We start from the raw sequence: 16,623 nt of genomic DNA on the forward strand, positions 1-16,623 counted from the left end.
ATAGAAGATATTTTGACATGCTCTCGGCTTGTGTGGTCTAAACCTGTTTATCATCTAGTAAGTTAATGAAATACTGAACTTTCTTTCAACACTGGTGTCTAATACAAAATTCCTCAAGTATGTGATTGGCTTTATGAAATATCACTTTCTGAAGGAAGTGAATGTGACACAAACAATAACTTTTTTTTTTTTTTTTTGTGATAATGACATTCCTGTTTTAAAAATGCATTAGTTAACTTTTCTGTTTAGTAGACGGTCTGCCATCCGCTTGTCTCCATGGAGATGTTATTGCTTTAGATGTTCCACAGTGTAGTATTAAACATCCCGCTCTGGTAGAGACAAGCAGCTTTCATCACAAGTCCAAGGTCACGGTTACCATATGTGTGGAGAGGTGACCCACCTCTCATGGAAAAAACATATTTTTCTGGGTATTTTTAGCTATAAGAACACTAATGTTTGATAGATTTTTTAAATGCCATACTGTAAAACTTTCCATGCAGATATATAACCTTTCCATTGTGTCAAGCAGGTGGTGAACCCCTGCCTAAAAATGTACATAGTGCTCCTTTGGGTGCAAAAATAAGACATCTTCAATAAAGAATTAGAATTCTAATGTGTCTCAAATGGCAGTGTACCAAACAACCTTGAAGAATATGTTTTTCTTGTTGCTTATACTTAACAAAGAAGTGTTGCATATGATTGTTGGAGTTGATGATCGCTTTACTGCTGCCTGGTCTCAGTCAGAGGATGAGTACAGCTGACAGTCCTCTGCTTTACAGCATTCATTATGGGTTTCTTAAGGAGAAGTTGTAAAAGTGCTACAGATCTCCAACTGTGGCCAAAACTCTGCACAGATCCACAGCAGAGGGACTTTTGGACCAGGGCCTGTCGCCATGACAACATAATATAGCATAAGGACAGAAATGCTATTTATTATGGTGTTGGTCTTCACAGTATGCTTTGTTTAATAATTGGGAATGTCAATATTTTCTTTGGCATGGGGTTTAATTGCAGTGTTCTTATATTTGAGACATAGTGTTTGTTGATATACAAAGCATGAGGGTAACCCAGATACTGAGCAATACTGAAACGTGTATTGAACCAGTAGTATCAATACTGTAAAATGACCTTTCTCAGATTGTTTTACAATGGTTTCAGAATTGTTATGAGACCACATAGTAACATGAAAGAAACCAAAATAATCCTAGTGTTGAAAATTAAACAATGTTGTATAAAAACGAGCGGTTAGCATAAGTATTTATTCAGTCCACTCATTATAGGTGTGCATTGCTGTTATCTACATCTGCAAATGTAATTTACTGGATATTAACTTACAAATGTGCTCTTGGATATGATTCCTGATTGAAATCAGGTCTATTTTTCTATATCATTACGAGATCTACAAAATGTTGGTTCAGGCAGCTGTCTAGGCTATGTGAAATCAAGAGTTTATCTGAGGAAAAAGAACATTTTCAACTCATTTGTCAAAACAAGACAATCTATTTTCAAGAAAAGGTTTGCATCTCATTCCACTCATGATTATGTGACAGGCAAATGCTGCAGCCTCCACTTAAAATTGAAAACAGCTTGTACCTATATATCTGGGACCTTTTTTGTCTTTTACCTCACCGGCAAACTCAAAAGTACAAAAGTGAACTGCGCTATACCACTTGCTGATGGGAAAAGGCAATAGGCAACAATCACAGCCATTCTACTCATTCATTCAACACTACTGTGCATCACCTCCCGTGCTCAGACCAGTCCTTTTCTGCACCATTGAAGACAAATGAAAGATAAACGCAGATGAAGTGCTGAACCTGTACTATGGAACTACCTCAGAGACCTCTCATACTGTTGCTTTACATTAAGGCAGAGCAGGAGCATGTGAAAGTGGAGTGCTAAGTAGGAGAGAGAAGACACAGGAGTGAGCCATGAGTGATGAGGTCTGGCTTTTCGCTAATGCTGCAGTGAGGGATGGCTGCTCGGACGTCCTCCACAGCGATGGATGGTCCTCTGTGGAGATACAGGCACAAGTATTGGCTTCGTCTGCACCGTTTTTCACATACTTTGACCATATGAGGTTTCTATATTGTCTATGTATGGAATGGTTACTCTAACGCTCACATTGGAATAAATTGTGCATTCACGTGGCAGGCAGATGTTTAAAGATATTTTAGTGTAATTTAAAATGTATGAATGGGGTTGATAATATAAATAAATTGATGTGAATATCATGAAGAATGTTGCCAAAATATTATCTTGATTTTTTTGTATTATCCTCCTCCTGTTGCTCCAGCAATGAGTTGTGGTCCTGTTCTTCAGTCAGCTAATATAAGGCTCTATGACTTTGTATACTGTTACATATAGTTATATATTCCTACAATCTATATATATATATATAATATTTTCAAGTTTGTATGGTACACTGGTTGTAAAAAAAACACACTCATTATTCAACTAGTATTGAAAAGTACTCCATACTAAAAATGACTTAAATCAGACAAAATTTGACCTTTTAGAATTGTCTTGCCATAACTGTTAGTAATGGGACAGGACACAATTCCCTCAAGGCAAGATGAGACACAAGATTGGATTTAGGAGAGCACATTTTGACAGATTTTTTAACAAATAAATTTGCAGTTCAGTTCACAATTTTGGCCTCATCAGTTTTGATTTACTTTATTTAATATTTCTGCTGTCACTGTAGGACTGCTTTTTGGATCTGCACAGCTTCTCAAGAAATGTGACTCGCCAGCACTTCACCCTTTTTGTAAAATCCAAGTCTAAACGCATGGAAAAAATCTCACGAGATAATTTTTCACATGTATGCACAATCTTATTGTAATTTTGCCTCACAAGGTCTTGAGGCACAAGATCTTGTCCCATCCCTGATAACTATAAGACCACAGACCACATAGTAATATGTGGTCTTTACTTAACCACTAGTATTTTGTGTTGAAATTACACTAAATCATCCAAATCTGTTTTTATTATTATTGTTGTATCTAAATTGGTATCGACTATCAAGCCTTCCCGTTAGCAATATTGAGTCTGAAAGCCCGCTGGCAGACTGGCAGATGAAGCTTCCAAGACCGCACTTGCACAGTCCAGGTCTTTAGTCCAGATTCAAAGGACCCATGTCCAGCCGATGATGTGAAAACCGAACACCATGCCAGTAAACTGCACACGATACTGTATAAAACCCTTTCACATTCACGACATTCATTCTTTACTTCTTGATTAAGGTGGGAGTGATATTATAATATTCGTCTGGGCTTAAAATGCTGTTGTTGCTCAAGACTTGGCTCATTTGCACTATTTGAGTTGTTAGCAGACTTGCAAATGAATCAGAATCATAGACTTCCGCTAACCCCCATCATATTTCAGCATATTTTACTCTTCATCATCACTGACTTGGTTCAAATGTACTGTACAAAGCAGAAGATGTGCATTGGAAGTAAAGTTTGACTGTGAAATGTAGTCATCGTTACTCCATAGTCACATAGCCGACCAGCGACCACCAACCACGCACATGTTATAAATTCCCCATGAACATTCTGTATATTAGCCATTTACTGATATTATATACAGGCACTAATCTTGCCCACATTTTCATCATAAGACCACGGCTCATAAAAAGTCCATAAAATATAAAAATTGTTGTAAAAAGGTATAACATGTTTTATAGTTGTGTGGCGTACAGTCTAAGTGGAGCATTTTCTCATAAATCAAAACCTATGATGTGTCATTTGCCTACATTACTCATATTTTTTCAAATCTTGGCTTCGTTTGAATAATAAGAGTGAATGTAACACAACCGCCATGTCGGATTTGCAAGTTGTACCCCATTAACTTCAAATCGCGTATTGTTAACATAACAGCGGGCCTTTTGGTATAACTCTACCACTTTCTCACACAGCAACAATTTTCACCCGATGCCAAATCTGTATCATAAATCCACTTGGAGCTTTTCCACTTTTGTCTTTTTTTCACCATAATAGCAACACTGAGTTAAACAAGGTTCCAGTGATTGATTTACATTGTGAGTCTTTGTCTTTTTGAATGGCTGAAATTGAGTTATGTTGCACAGAGGAGGTGAAGACTTTTTGACCCTGTAATGAAAATACATATCTTTTGACAACTTGACCACAGACAAAAACTTCTTTAGGCCAAAGTCTACTCCAGTGAGCTATAACCACAAGTAATGGAAAAATATGGGTCTTAAAATGGGTTTGAAAACATAGGGCTTCTGTCTGCGTTGTGTTGCTATGTAGTTGTGTGTTTATCTCAGTTTTGGACAGAGGAGATGGATTGGACAACATGGATTGTAAGACTACAGTATGGCCTTGGCGTGGGAGTTGTTCTCTCTCTGGCAAAAGTGCCTGTCTGGCTCACCGAAATGTTTGATTTAAGGCAATGTCTAGCTAGTGTGTGTTTACTAGATTACCTTATCGGCCCACAGGATTTTGAAGATGAGATAAGTGTTGCAAATCCTGGAAATACAGCAAAATTGGGAGTGGATTTTTTTGGTAGGACTTCTGGACTGAGTGATATGAAGTGAACTCTGGCATAATCAGTTCAGATAATCCCTGTACTCTTAAAATAGATCTCTTGTGTCATGTATATCAAACAGATCTGTCATTTACTATTAGTCAACATGTTATAGATGAAGGAACATTTGGCAATAAAGGCATAGTAATAATAATACAAAAAATGTCATGGACTGTCATGAAAAAGTGTCTATTCAAGTGCACTGTAAGTTTTCTTGTTGTGAGTATGAAATGACGAAGTTGTTATTGTTTTGCCTAGAATGTTTCACAGTATGGCATTAAACCCATGTATCACCAATGAGACATGCAGGTGGAGAACCCTTCTCCAGAGAACTTGTTCCACCTCTGATATACTTGCTTATCTGCTATATGCAAGTAGTACTCGGCAATATGGTGATAAATATTGAATTGTGAGCTCAGTCCTGTGGTGACCTGGTTTTTTGGCAATATCGTTAAATTGTGATTCACTATGTCTCTGTTTAATGCAGCTCACTGCTCAAACACAGACACTTGGTTCCCAGTGACTTCATCTATGAGTCAGCTACCTAACCAATCTAACCAGTCGCTGTGAAGTAAAGTGTGAAGTTTCAGATGAAGCAGACTTTATTTACCTCTTAAAGTAATAATGGTAAATAGAAAAAAAGTCCATGTGTATATAAATGTGATTAGCCAGGCTGGCTCCACCTAGTGCCTCTGCTCAATTTCATTTCTCTCCAGCAACTAGGTCAGGAATCAAATACACTAGATGGTTTGCAAGAACTCCAGAAGTTGTAGACCGTGCACCGGCCAATCAGTGAAGAGCCGTGAAGCCATGACATCAAACTCCGTGTTTGTGTCATGCTTCAATCTCAGAATTACTCTGAAGCATGTCGCATAGAGTCTATTGGAGTGAAGCAGTGTGTTGGCCATAACCAACCTGACTTGTGATAGCAGACTGCATACACTATCCTCCTTTGGACTTCCTTTGTCAAATACAAACTTTGCATTTTTTATTGCATCTTTAATTCACAAATTCACCTCGCAGTAACATCAATGATTGCTGACCGACATGTTCACTCTCTGCTTTGTTTGCTGATGTGCAGCGATTGGTTAAATAAAAAAGTACCCGGATAATGTCAAGCAAACAAATCAGACGGTTTCAACGAAGTGAAACTGGCTGATGAATCAGGCTCAATCGTGATAACATAAAAAAAATGTGATGTGACTCCAAAAAAATCATCCAATCATCATTTTTACATTTGTATAATTCCCCATCATAAAGTGAATATATATTTTAATTCATATGTGGAAAATCCTGTCCCATTTACCAATCATATCAATAGTACTTCCTCTGTGTCTTGGATCCACAGCCTGCACTGGGATATAGAAAGAGCTGAAGTCATTGGGACCAGGTGGGTGGTGACTAGAGTTATAAGCCTTTTAATTAGATTTAGTCCAAAGTCTGGGGCCATCTTTGTGTGTGGAGCCCTCTTCTCCACAGGTGGCTAATCCATTACTGACCAGTTTATGAGCAACACCCAGATCGTATAGATTCTATTAGTCTCAACATCGTAGCCTATGGGAAGTTCAAATCATGGACTAAATCCCTAGTTGTAAATAGTCATTGTAGAAGAGGAAGCGATAGGTAGAAATGTGCTTGGGAAAAGTGGTTGGAAGGCCTCTATGGGGTGTATTTAATATTCCTATAATGGCATATAGGAGTGTGAGTCATTGTAGTGTCTGTGATGTAGCATGAATATAAAGACAAGGACATGAGCTGGTCAAAGCAACGGAGTGTACAAAACAAGGTCATTGGGACAGCATATATTATTCTGCTCATGCACCACAGCTATTATGTCTATCTATTAAGTCAGTCAATTATGTGAGATTTTTTTTGTGATGTTTAGATGTCCAAAAATGTATTAATACATTGAAATAATAATTATATTTAGGAACAGTTTGTATCATTGAGAGATAGGGTAAATGATCTAGCCATAACAAGTAACGTAAGCAAATTTGTCATCATGGATTCTGTACAATTACAATGATCTGGGAAATAATGAACATTCACCATTACAATATATTTAAGATTTTAGATTTTCATCACTATTGAAAGATAGGGCCAGCTGTTCTTATTAATGCTGTCATTATTAGGGATACACCAAACTAATACTGTTATCGGATCTTGGCGCTGGTACTGAAAAATTTGCTGGATCAAATATCAGCTGTCAGATATCAATTTAACTGATATCCTAGTTTGGCAAATAAATAAATGTTAAAAGACTATGACACTTTCTGGACCAATTGCAGCTTGGAAATAATGGACTTTGGTTACATAAAGCTGTTTTGTGCTGACATGAGAGATGAATTGCTACACTTGAATCAGTTTTGTCTTATTTTATTGTCTTAAAATACATGCTCTTTTCAGTCTTTGCGCTGGTGTCAGTTGATATTGGGTATCGGCAGAAACTTAAAGCCATATTATCAAAATCTGTATTGAATTGGTGCTCTCTTGTCTCTAGTTATTATATTAACTAGCAAACATTACGGTAATAAAATCTTTTATAATATACTGGCCAGGTTTTTGAAAATCAAGGACTACAACAACCTCTCCAAAATATCCTAATTATCCATGTTTACATTTCAAGGTTTGCCGTTCAATAATAAATCAATATTGAAATTAAGTGGAATCAATAGAGTCCAAAGAGCCTTGCGGTTTTAAGTGTACAGCAGAGCAATACAGAACGATCAATGCCCTTTTGTTCAAGTGCCCATTTCTAAAAAACACTTCTTAAAAAGATTCATTGCTACACTGGATTGAGACAATGGCCTGAATTTTAAAACGAGATCCTCGAGAAGTTAAGACATCTGTCGACTGCACGCTCTAGACAGAATTGGGTCACTGTGAGAAAATGTGGCTTGAAAAGTTAGGTATCCCCAGTGTTGCAAGTCTTAAAATCTTAAATACACCCTATCACTAAAAGCCCATATCCACGATCACTTAAGAGTTTCTCCAATGACCACAGAAACCTAAATTACAACTTGGATCTAGCTCTCCTCCCTTTTTGTGAGCTGTCCACTGCAATGTTATGTCCTTATTGTCTTTATTTAACCTCCATTGTAACTGTAGAGGGCCCCACCTGTTCGTATTGCCAGTGCTTCAAAGTCACCGCAAAAAATGTCATCCAGAAAGTGAATTGGTCTAACAGATGTTTATAGTACCCTGGAAATCATAACAAGCTCTTATGGTGTGTGATATTTAGACAACTGTATAAGTCGTCTCTGTTTGAAGATGGTGTGCTGGAGTTGGCATTATTGTGATAACAGAAAGCCTTCTCAATCGTATATAACAACTTTGACACATTTTCTTACATCTAAAGCATGCTGGGTGTTCCACAGTGGCACCCTTGAATCCATGCGCCATTGGGTGTCACTCAACCAGCCTTATCTCACGCTTGGTGTCTTTCTCTTTCCAGGTCACAGCCACAGATGAAGACCGCGGTTCCTTTGGTGCCATTGCCTACACTCTGGGGTCGCCAGGAGGGGGAGCTGTGCCGACGCAGTTCACCATACACAAGGAGACAGGGCAGATCTGCACCAGCACCACTCTCGACCGGGATGATGGCCTGGACAAGTTTGACCTGACTGTCACGGCAACAGATGGAGTAAGACACTACACTAAACACTAAACACCACTTAAAGGTGCACTGCGTAACTTTTTCTTGGGGGGGGGCACACTACATGCTTGTCTCCAGGTAGATGTACTTAATTGTTCAGACTAGAATGTTTCAGAGTAAGGCATTAAACTCATCTATCTGAGATTAGTTCTGTCTAGACTTTTAATGCCATACTGTGGAACATATCAAGTAAAACAATAACATCTCCCTAAAGAAAAAAAAAAGAAAAAAATGTGGCGTACCCTCGACCAGAAAAGTTATACAATGCACCGTTAAATGGCCCCAAGTAGTGGACCAAACTATCACTTCTTACTTTTATAATACATTGCAATTCATCACCATGAAATAGTTTCTAAGCACGTTTTACAACTTTCAAGAAGCAAAGTGAGTTTCAGCATCATAGCATTCCTAAAACAGCTGGCCTGCTACTACTACTTTGGGTTTGCTGTTTACATGTAACTAAGTGATTTTGACTCTAGTAATGCCTTTTTCATATTTTGTGTTAGTTTGGGGGTTATAATGTATTATTTTTCTTCTTATATTACTTAAAGGTTCACTATGTAGATGTTCTGGTTGAGGGATCTTCCATGAAACAGTATGGCATTAAACTTGCCTATGTTTATATATTACAGTATATATGTATATGTGTGTGTGCTTGTGTGTGTGTGTGTGTGTGTGTGTATGTTTTAGTGCTCAAAAATGCATTGAAATACAGGCATTCCTACAGTGAGTGACTCCACAGATTTGACAGTGGTACATTCCAAAAAAGCAATAGCGCTTCCATGAAAATAAGCAAGCGGCGGACCCTCCACCAGAAAGTTGCAAAGTGCATGTTTAAAGATAAAACCTTTGGACATATTAAGCTTCACCAGGCTATTGTTTTATAGGGCAGGGCACTTAACAATATTGTGTAAAACATGCTACACAGGTCTCCAGGAAGAATAGAGGATAGCTAAGGTCAATTAAGTACAATCAATCAATTAACCTGCCCAGGGTCTACAAGTGGAAATTAGCACTGGTGCTACAGCGATGTACAATGCTTCTCTCCTGTTAAAGTAAATGCATATTGTGTCTGTTTCATTAAATAAATAAATAAATAAATTAAATAAATAATTGTGACTGTCTGAAATGGGAAGGGCATCTGGCAGAAACTGTTCAAAGAGACCAAGCTGTTCTGTTCCATATATCGCATCTTTACAGCTGCATCATGTCTAGAAAACAGATGGTCCTTTTCCCGAATTTTGTCATCTCTGTCACTGTCCAGTTTTTCCAACATTTGTTTAACCTATCGTGCAACTCAGTCTTGCCCAAAATGAAAAACATTATATAAGCAATGTATAGCTAACTGTTTACTACATCCATAAGCCGTTTCTCATTTGATTTGTGCCATTCCTCGGCCTGCACAAACTCAGTCGTGTGTACAATGCCTCCGGTGATCAAAGTTTAGGACAGACGGCAAATTAAAGTTGTGTGCAGCTGCTTCTCAATAAATCTCATCAAAGAGGACACAGAATGTACCTATGCCTTTTCCAGCCACGACAACAAAACAGGAACAGCATGGCAAAGACATCAGGATGCTCAAAGGATGCGAGCCATAAACCTGAATGATAAAAAAAAATACTTCAAACAATGGTATAATTCTTAACCAGTGGCTATTTACAAAACATATGGCTGTATAAAGAAGACACAATGGTTAATTTGATTACTATAACAACTACTACTACTGCTACTATCACTACTACATTGCAACCTTTGTTACTTATATTACTACTTACCCACATTTAAAAGTGAATACTGTTAATACTTTATACTCTCACTGTTAACAGTATTTACAGTTTTAGTTTGTATATTTATTGAGACTGAGTCAGGGTTAGTTAGGAGTTAGGGTCAGGCTAAAATAAGCTTAAATAAGTCTTATAAAGTGTTCATTATGGATTAAGTCTTTCCTTCATGCTTTTAACTGAGATGAGTTATTATAAAGTGTTATCAGCATTTGTTTTGCAGTTTCAAAAAGTATTTACAGATTGAACATGCTTGTGAAAATCATTGCCACATAAAAGTAAACTACTATACGAAGTTGCTTGCTTGGTAGTTTTAAAAATTCTTTCTTCTTACCCTTGAGACATTCTCGGTCCATTTCATTGCTGTCTCATCCCCTTCAGTTTCACTAGGCCTGTTTTTAGTGCTGTCATAAAAACCAAACCCACAAATACAATGTAACACAAACTTCCCCTTCTCTTGTGACAATTACTTACATCATGATTAACTGCCTCCATGGATGACAATCTCAGCAGACAACGCTCAGACATCTTTCTTTGTACTTTTTATTTTTTACATCTGCTTTGTATTTAGGGCAACATAAATCTATTGCCACAGTGTCACAACATAAAAGTCCAAGGCCGTCCCAATTGAAAAACAGACAAGAAACAATTTGACGTTTGTCTTAAAGTATTTAGATTCAAACAGGCTTTTACCACAACTAAAATTCAGAGTTTTTGTAACACTAAACACGGTGTATAGGATAAAGCCACACAATTCCAGTAAAAGGAAGAAACAGACACCATCCATAAACAACTGGAAAAGTTTGTGTTGAAACATTTTGAAGCAATCTTATATATTTCCATACAGACAATCAGGTACTGTCACAAGGACAAATTACAGGTCAGCTCTTTGGAGAGGTGACCCTGCTCACAGTAGCAATAATAAAACTGTAACTGAATAAATACTAAATACAAGATAGATGCCACACTACTACACTACTCCAGGCAAAGCAATAAAATAGAAACATATAACAGAGCCCCTCCAAGATAAAACTATAACTGTGTTGTTTTTGCCTATTTTTAGGGTGGCCTCAGCTCAGTAGCCCGGGTGAGGGTGACCGTAGTGGACATCAATGACAACCGCCCCACCTTCTACCCCGTCCTGTACACGGTGAGCCTGAGTACCCACAGTGCACCAGGAACCTCTGTTGTCAAGGTAACAGCCAACGACCCTGACTTCGGTCCCAACGGGAGGGTGACGTACCGAACTGCACCGGGAGGAGGCTCTGCGTTCTTCACACTCAACAAAGACACAGGTAATTGTGCAAAGAACTTTCATGTTTTAGTTACAAAATGTTGAGTTTTTGTGTGCTGTACTGTGTAGTGGAAGTGTAGTGTAGGTAGAAATTAGCACTGGTGCTAATGGCTAGACACTTCACCCTCATTGTATAGTATGAAAGTGGTGTGTGCGTGAGTGATGGTGGTGGTCGGTGGGACCGTTGGCACCGATTGGCATGGCAGCCGTGCTTCTGTCAGTCTTCCCCAGGGCAGCTGTGGCTACAACAGTAGCTTACCATCACCAGATATAGATCGAATGAATAATGCTGAATGTAATGCTCTGTAAAGCGTCTTTGTGACATAAAAATGTCTGTGAAAAAGTGCTATATAAATAAAGACTTACTTACTGTGAGCTGTATATAAACATTGCAAGATTGTGTCAGGACTGTACTCCTTAAGTGCCTCTAGTTTTATCTTACAATATTTTTTCTTTCACTCTTGAATAAGCAGAAAAACATTTAAAGGTTGTATATGTCAGATTTTTTTGTTTCATAAATATTACCTATCTCTGTGTCTACAAATGAAAACATTTTCAATTTATCAATTTTACTGATAACAATGTTCATGTTGAAATGCATTTACAACAACAAAAACAGTCTATATGATGTCCAGTTTTTTTATGTTGTGTATGTATTTTGTGTTTTGGTTTGTAATCCCTTCCAAAAGCAGAATGAACTCCTTACTTTGGGTTGCCAGATCCCATAACTACAACCAACCACTTTGCAGTAAATCTAAAAAGGCTCTCTATGATATATTGTCTCAGTACATGACATCTAGTAGCATTCCAGATTCAGCTGTTTTTGTTTTATTTATTTTTTTATTCAATAGGGCTGTATTACCTTTAAACCCTGAGTATTTCATCATCTTTATCCTCTGTAGGTGTGATCTCCCTGTCCCGCTCACTCCACGGTAAAGCCAACACGGTCATCTCCATGGTGATCACGGCTGAAGATGGCGGAGGTCTGAAGGCGCCCGTGGATGCCAGGGTGAACATCAGTATTGTGGGTGGCTCAGTGGCATCCCCTGTGTTTGAACAAGCACATTACTTCTTCACTGTCCCAGAGGATGTGTTGAGGGGAACAGCAGTGGGAGTTGTCCGAGCTGCTTCCAGGACCGGTAAACACATTTACTCAACTTTTCAGTGTTGTTTATATTTCGGGTTTACACATAGACAACAAAGTCCCAACTATAAGAATTAGATGCTTTTGTCATTTTCTCATGTTTATGGTAAGCCTGAATACATGGATAGAGTTGTGTTATGTTTTTCCTTAAAAACATGGCAAAAACATAACATAAAAATACATTTCATATCAAAACTCTAGACCTTCCTTTGATGTTTTGTACGTAGGCATCCCAAGTACATAACACCAGCCCTGCTCAAATACCAACTTAATTTGACATTTGCTGAGTAGAACCAGGGCACCAACACTAATGGATCGTTATATGGCATGTACATAATACATAGTGCATTAAGGCATCACATCCATCAATTGTGCGACTGGTGGTTGCAAGAAATATTCTTCTTAGAATTAAATTCAAAGTAATAGTAAGGAGTCTGAAGTGAAATATACCCAAGGTGGAGTGGACTGAAGATATTATCTGTTTGAGTAACTGTGCAAAGCTCTCAGCGCCTATCATGAACCCTGAATGATTCCTCTCCACTGAACGCAGCAGACACACACGGGCCATTCTCTTCACCACAAGAATGTAAATGTTCATATTGTGTAACAGTTTAATGTGTGGGATTTATGTGCACTTACCTGAGTGAAATATAAAACTGGGTTGTGGGTATAGTGCTGTTATGTGCCTTTAAGTTCATTCAGAGATTTGTGGTGGTTCCGTGATGGAGGCTAGTTTAGCTTCATATTTCTCTTTATACATGCAGTAAACATTTTCATTAAGTGTGTGGCAATGCTCCTAGTGAATAGTGTTTTAATTACACATTTTTCATTTTTTAACACATATTTTACTTTGAAAGTTTAATTACAAATGTATTCAGATTCTTGTGCTGTTCTAAAATATAGAGATTTCACAGCTATATGAAAAAAGAGCAATCAGTCACAAACAAAAATGCATTTTAAATTTAGAGTTTAAGTCTGGACTGTATTATCACAAGCACAAGAGCCAAGGCCTAGGTCTGTTGTCTTGGTATAATACAGTGTTTATACTCATTAGTTGATTGATTAATAGTTAATTTTAATAGTATTTTTGGCACACTCATTTTATGTCATCTTATATTCAATCCTCTCACAGTATTTTACGATATGTAGTAAAGACTCTCATTAAAAGTACACTTGCTTGTCTTTACCAGGTGTTTCAAAGGACATCTTGTACTCCATCTCGTCTGGTGATCCTGATGGCTACTTCACCGTGGACAGCTCTTCTGGCACGATCCGCACTGCTCTGCCTTTGGACCACGAAATCTGCTCCAGTCTCGAGTTGGAGATCCAGGCCCGATCGGGTTCCCCTCCCGCCTATGGGACCACTCGAGTCCGCATCACCATCTCCGACGTCAATGATAACTCCCCGCTCTTCTACCCTTCGTCTTCTGAATCTTTACTTCTCCCTGAAATCACCAAAATGGGCTCTGTAATCTACCGTATTCAAGCAACGGATAAGGACTCGGGCCACAACGGTCAGCTCAGTTTTGACTTGGTGTCTGCTGGAGCTGCTGGAAGTAGCGGACAGCGGACATTTGGCGTTGACCGTGGCAGTGGAGAAGTACGACTAATCGGGAGTCTATCTTATGAAACTGTCCCTCGCTATGACCTACAAATTGTTGCCAAAGATGGAGGCGCACCCCAGCTTAGCTCTACCTTCACCCTTGTCGTTCACATACAAGCTCAAGATGCTCAAGGTCCACATTTTGACACTTTGACGTATCGCGTTGAACTGAGAGAAAATACACCTCTCAATACTCGCTTTTTGCAAGTTAGAGCTTTAAACAGAGAATCTTCTGGCAATGGTGGTACATCCTCTTCCCCTGTGTCTTACCGCCTCCGACCAGATGGCGACGCTGCAGGATTTGGGATCATGCCCGATAGCGGTTGGCTTTTTGTTCGAAGTTCTTTGGATCGTGAAGTGAAGGATATGTATCTACTGACTGTTTTAGCCACTTCAGGACAAGGGGGAGTGGGAAGAACCGGTAGTGCCACAGTGAGAGTAACGGTGACTGATGAAAATGATAATGCGCCAAGACTAAGCCAAGAGAGAGTATTTTTGGCTGTTGGGGAGAATCTCATGGCTGGGACTGGTTTCGGAAGAGTATCGGCGACGGATAGAGATGCAGGGCTTAACGCTAGGTTAACCTACAGACTGCTGCATCCAGACAAGCACTTTCAGATCAATGCGCAAACAGGTAACGCTAACTTCCAAATAGTGCCTTCTAAAAATAATCTGAAGTTTTAAACACCATGTTTTTCCTGTAGGTGAGATAAGTACGCGCCTGGCACTGGACCGAGAGCAGCAGTCCAGTTACCAGCTGGTTGTGGTGGTCCAAGACGGAGGCACGCCCCCTCGCAGCGCTACAGGGACAGCTCACATCACTGTCCTGGATGAAAATGACCACACACCAATGTTTTCTCATGTGAGGCCGGACAGGGAACTGCTGCTACAGGTAAGAAAGATTAAGTAGTTGAGATATATGGCCAAATAATTAATTATACAGTTCAACCAGCCATCACAATGTTGTAACAAAGAGTGCAGAAATTGAATGGAAATATATGGATTCTTTTGTTCATACACTTTCTGCATTTCTCCATTTCTGCGTGTGTTTCTAACTTTATTTAATTTTTGTAGGTCAACGAGGGACTTTCATCTGGATCTGTGATAACAACACTAACAGCCAAAGACCCAGATGAGGGAGAAAATGGCACAATTTTCTACTCCTTATCAGGTCGGTGCAATCATTTTTTCATAGATATTTCCATAGTAAGAAATGTTTCAAAAAGTTATCATCTGGACTCGATTTTTGCATTGAATGAATAGTTTTTCTTACATTAATTATATATATTTTTGAGACTAAGTTCTTCCATCCTGGTTTTACTAATAATAAACTTAAATCCATCTGTCTCTCCAGGTCCCAGAGCAGAGCGTTTCTCCCTGAACCCAAACAGTGGTGAGCTCCGGACTGCCTCTCCTCTGAGATGGGCTGAGCGCTCAGAGTATTCCTTCACTGTGACCGCTGCAGACCACGGGACACCTGGACTCAGCTCGACCTGCCAGATACGCATACAGGTAAGCACACCACATGACATTATGAAACATCTCCTGCAGATGGATATAACATCTTTCATATAACCTCTTATTTATATATAAGTCCTTGTTCCAAACGTATCCTGTTCTCAAATAGCAACAAAGGGAGGAAATTCAACATAACTGTTAGCAGCAACTCCCAACTCAGTTCTAGCTCACAAACCTTTCACCACCAGATTCTGAACATGAATGTTTTGCAGCTTGTGGAGTTTATCATCCTTCAGCAGGTATTACTTTTTAGTTTGGTTTTCTTCAAACAAGACAAAAAGGTAAATGAATTTATCTGACATTTATTTGCACCCGTTAGTCCTTTCTTAGAAGATGTCAAAGGAGGATATAGTTTTTAATATAAGATTGACATTTTTGTGTTATATTGTCTGAACATCATAAAGAAAAAGCTAGGCACGGGTTACATATGTACGTAGTATTGTCAATATATAGTCCAGTTTACATTCCTTTAATATACTGTACTGTACTGCATGTTTTACCTGTTGTGTCTCACCTTAAACCACCATCCCATGAATTGCAAAAGACATTTACAAAACGATACAGAAAGTTAAGGAGGAAACTAAATCTTTGCCTGTCCAAACAAGAGATATTTCCAATCTACTTCCTCCTTCCTGCTCCAGAGGTTAAAGAGGTAACCAAACCCCATAGTCCACGGGAGGCTGGAACTTGTCTGGACCCAGTTACAAATTTGGACTCTCTTCAGGCCCTGTCCAGCGTATCAACGTGTTCAATCAGGAATTTCAAATTGTGGAAGTGGAAGTATTTTTTCAGGGTGGTGTTGTGTTTTTGGTTCAGTGTTTTTAATATGATTTGATTTGAGAGAGGAAAGGAGCTACTAATTACAATGGGTGTGTTAGCTTTTGGTACTTGCTGGCTTCATATATACTTGTGCAACTTTGAGATTAGGCAGAAGGGGAGCAGGCACCTTGGAAACAAACGCTCCCAGATGAGATTTGATGGAATCCAGCTGCATCAAATCACATCAAGAGGAAAAGTAATACATTGAAATACACACGGTAGCTGCTGTAGGACATACATGCTGTGAATGTAAAAACA

At 38.8% G+C, this 16,623-nt stretch overlaps 1 protein-coding gene across 1 annotated transcript in view; it reads left to right on the forward strand.

Annotated features, from left to right (window-relative positions):
- dchs1b (dachsous cadherin-related 1b) overlaps positions 1-16,623 on the forward strand; it is a 97,469-nt gene that overhangs the window by 63,868 nt on the left and 16,978 nt on the right. The window contains exons 5-11 of the mRNA XM_055148251.1: positions 8,006-8,194; positions 11,051-11,282; positions 12,184-12,420; positions 13,616-14,662; positions 14,733-14,920; positions 15,103-15,199; positions 15,383-15,540. Of these exons, the coding sequence (XP_055004226.1) occupies positions 8,006-8,194; positions 11,051-11,282; positions 12,184-12,420; positions 13,616-14,662; positions 14,733-14,920; positions 15,103-15,199; positions 15,383-15,540 (2,148 nt within the window). The remainder of the gene's footprint in view (positions 1-8,005; positions 8,195-11,050; positions 11,283-12,183; positions 12,421-13,615; positions 14,663-14,732; positions 14,921-15,102; positions 15,200-15,382; positions 15,541-16,623) is intronic.

The sequence above is a fragment of the Boleophthalmus pectinirostris genome, unplaced genomic scaffold (assembly GCF_026225935.1).
Source record: "Boleophthalmus pectinirostris isolate CB_2022bp ecotype Guang Dong unplaced genomic scaffold, ASM2622593v1 HiC_scaffold_12, whole genome shotgun sequence".
In the NCBI taxonomy this organism is placed as follows: Eukaryota; Metazoa; Chordata; class Actinopteri; order Gobiiformes; family Gobiidae; genus Boleophthalmus; species Boleophthalmus pectinirostris.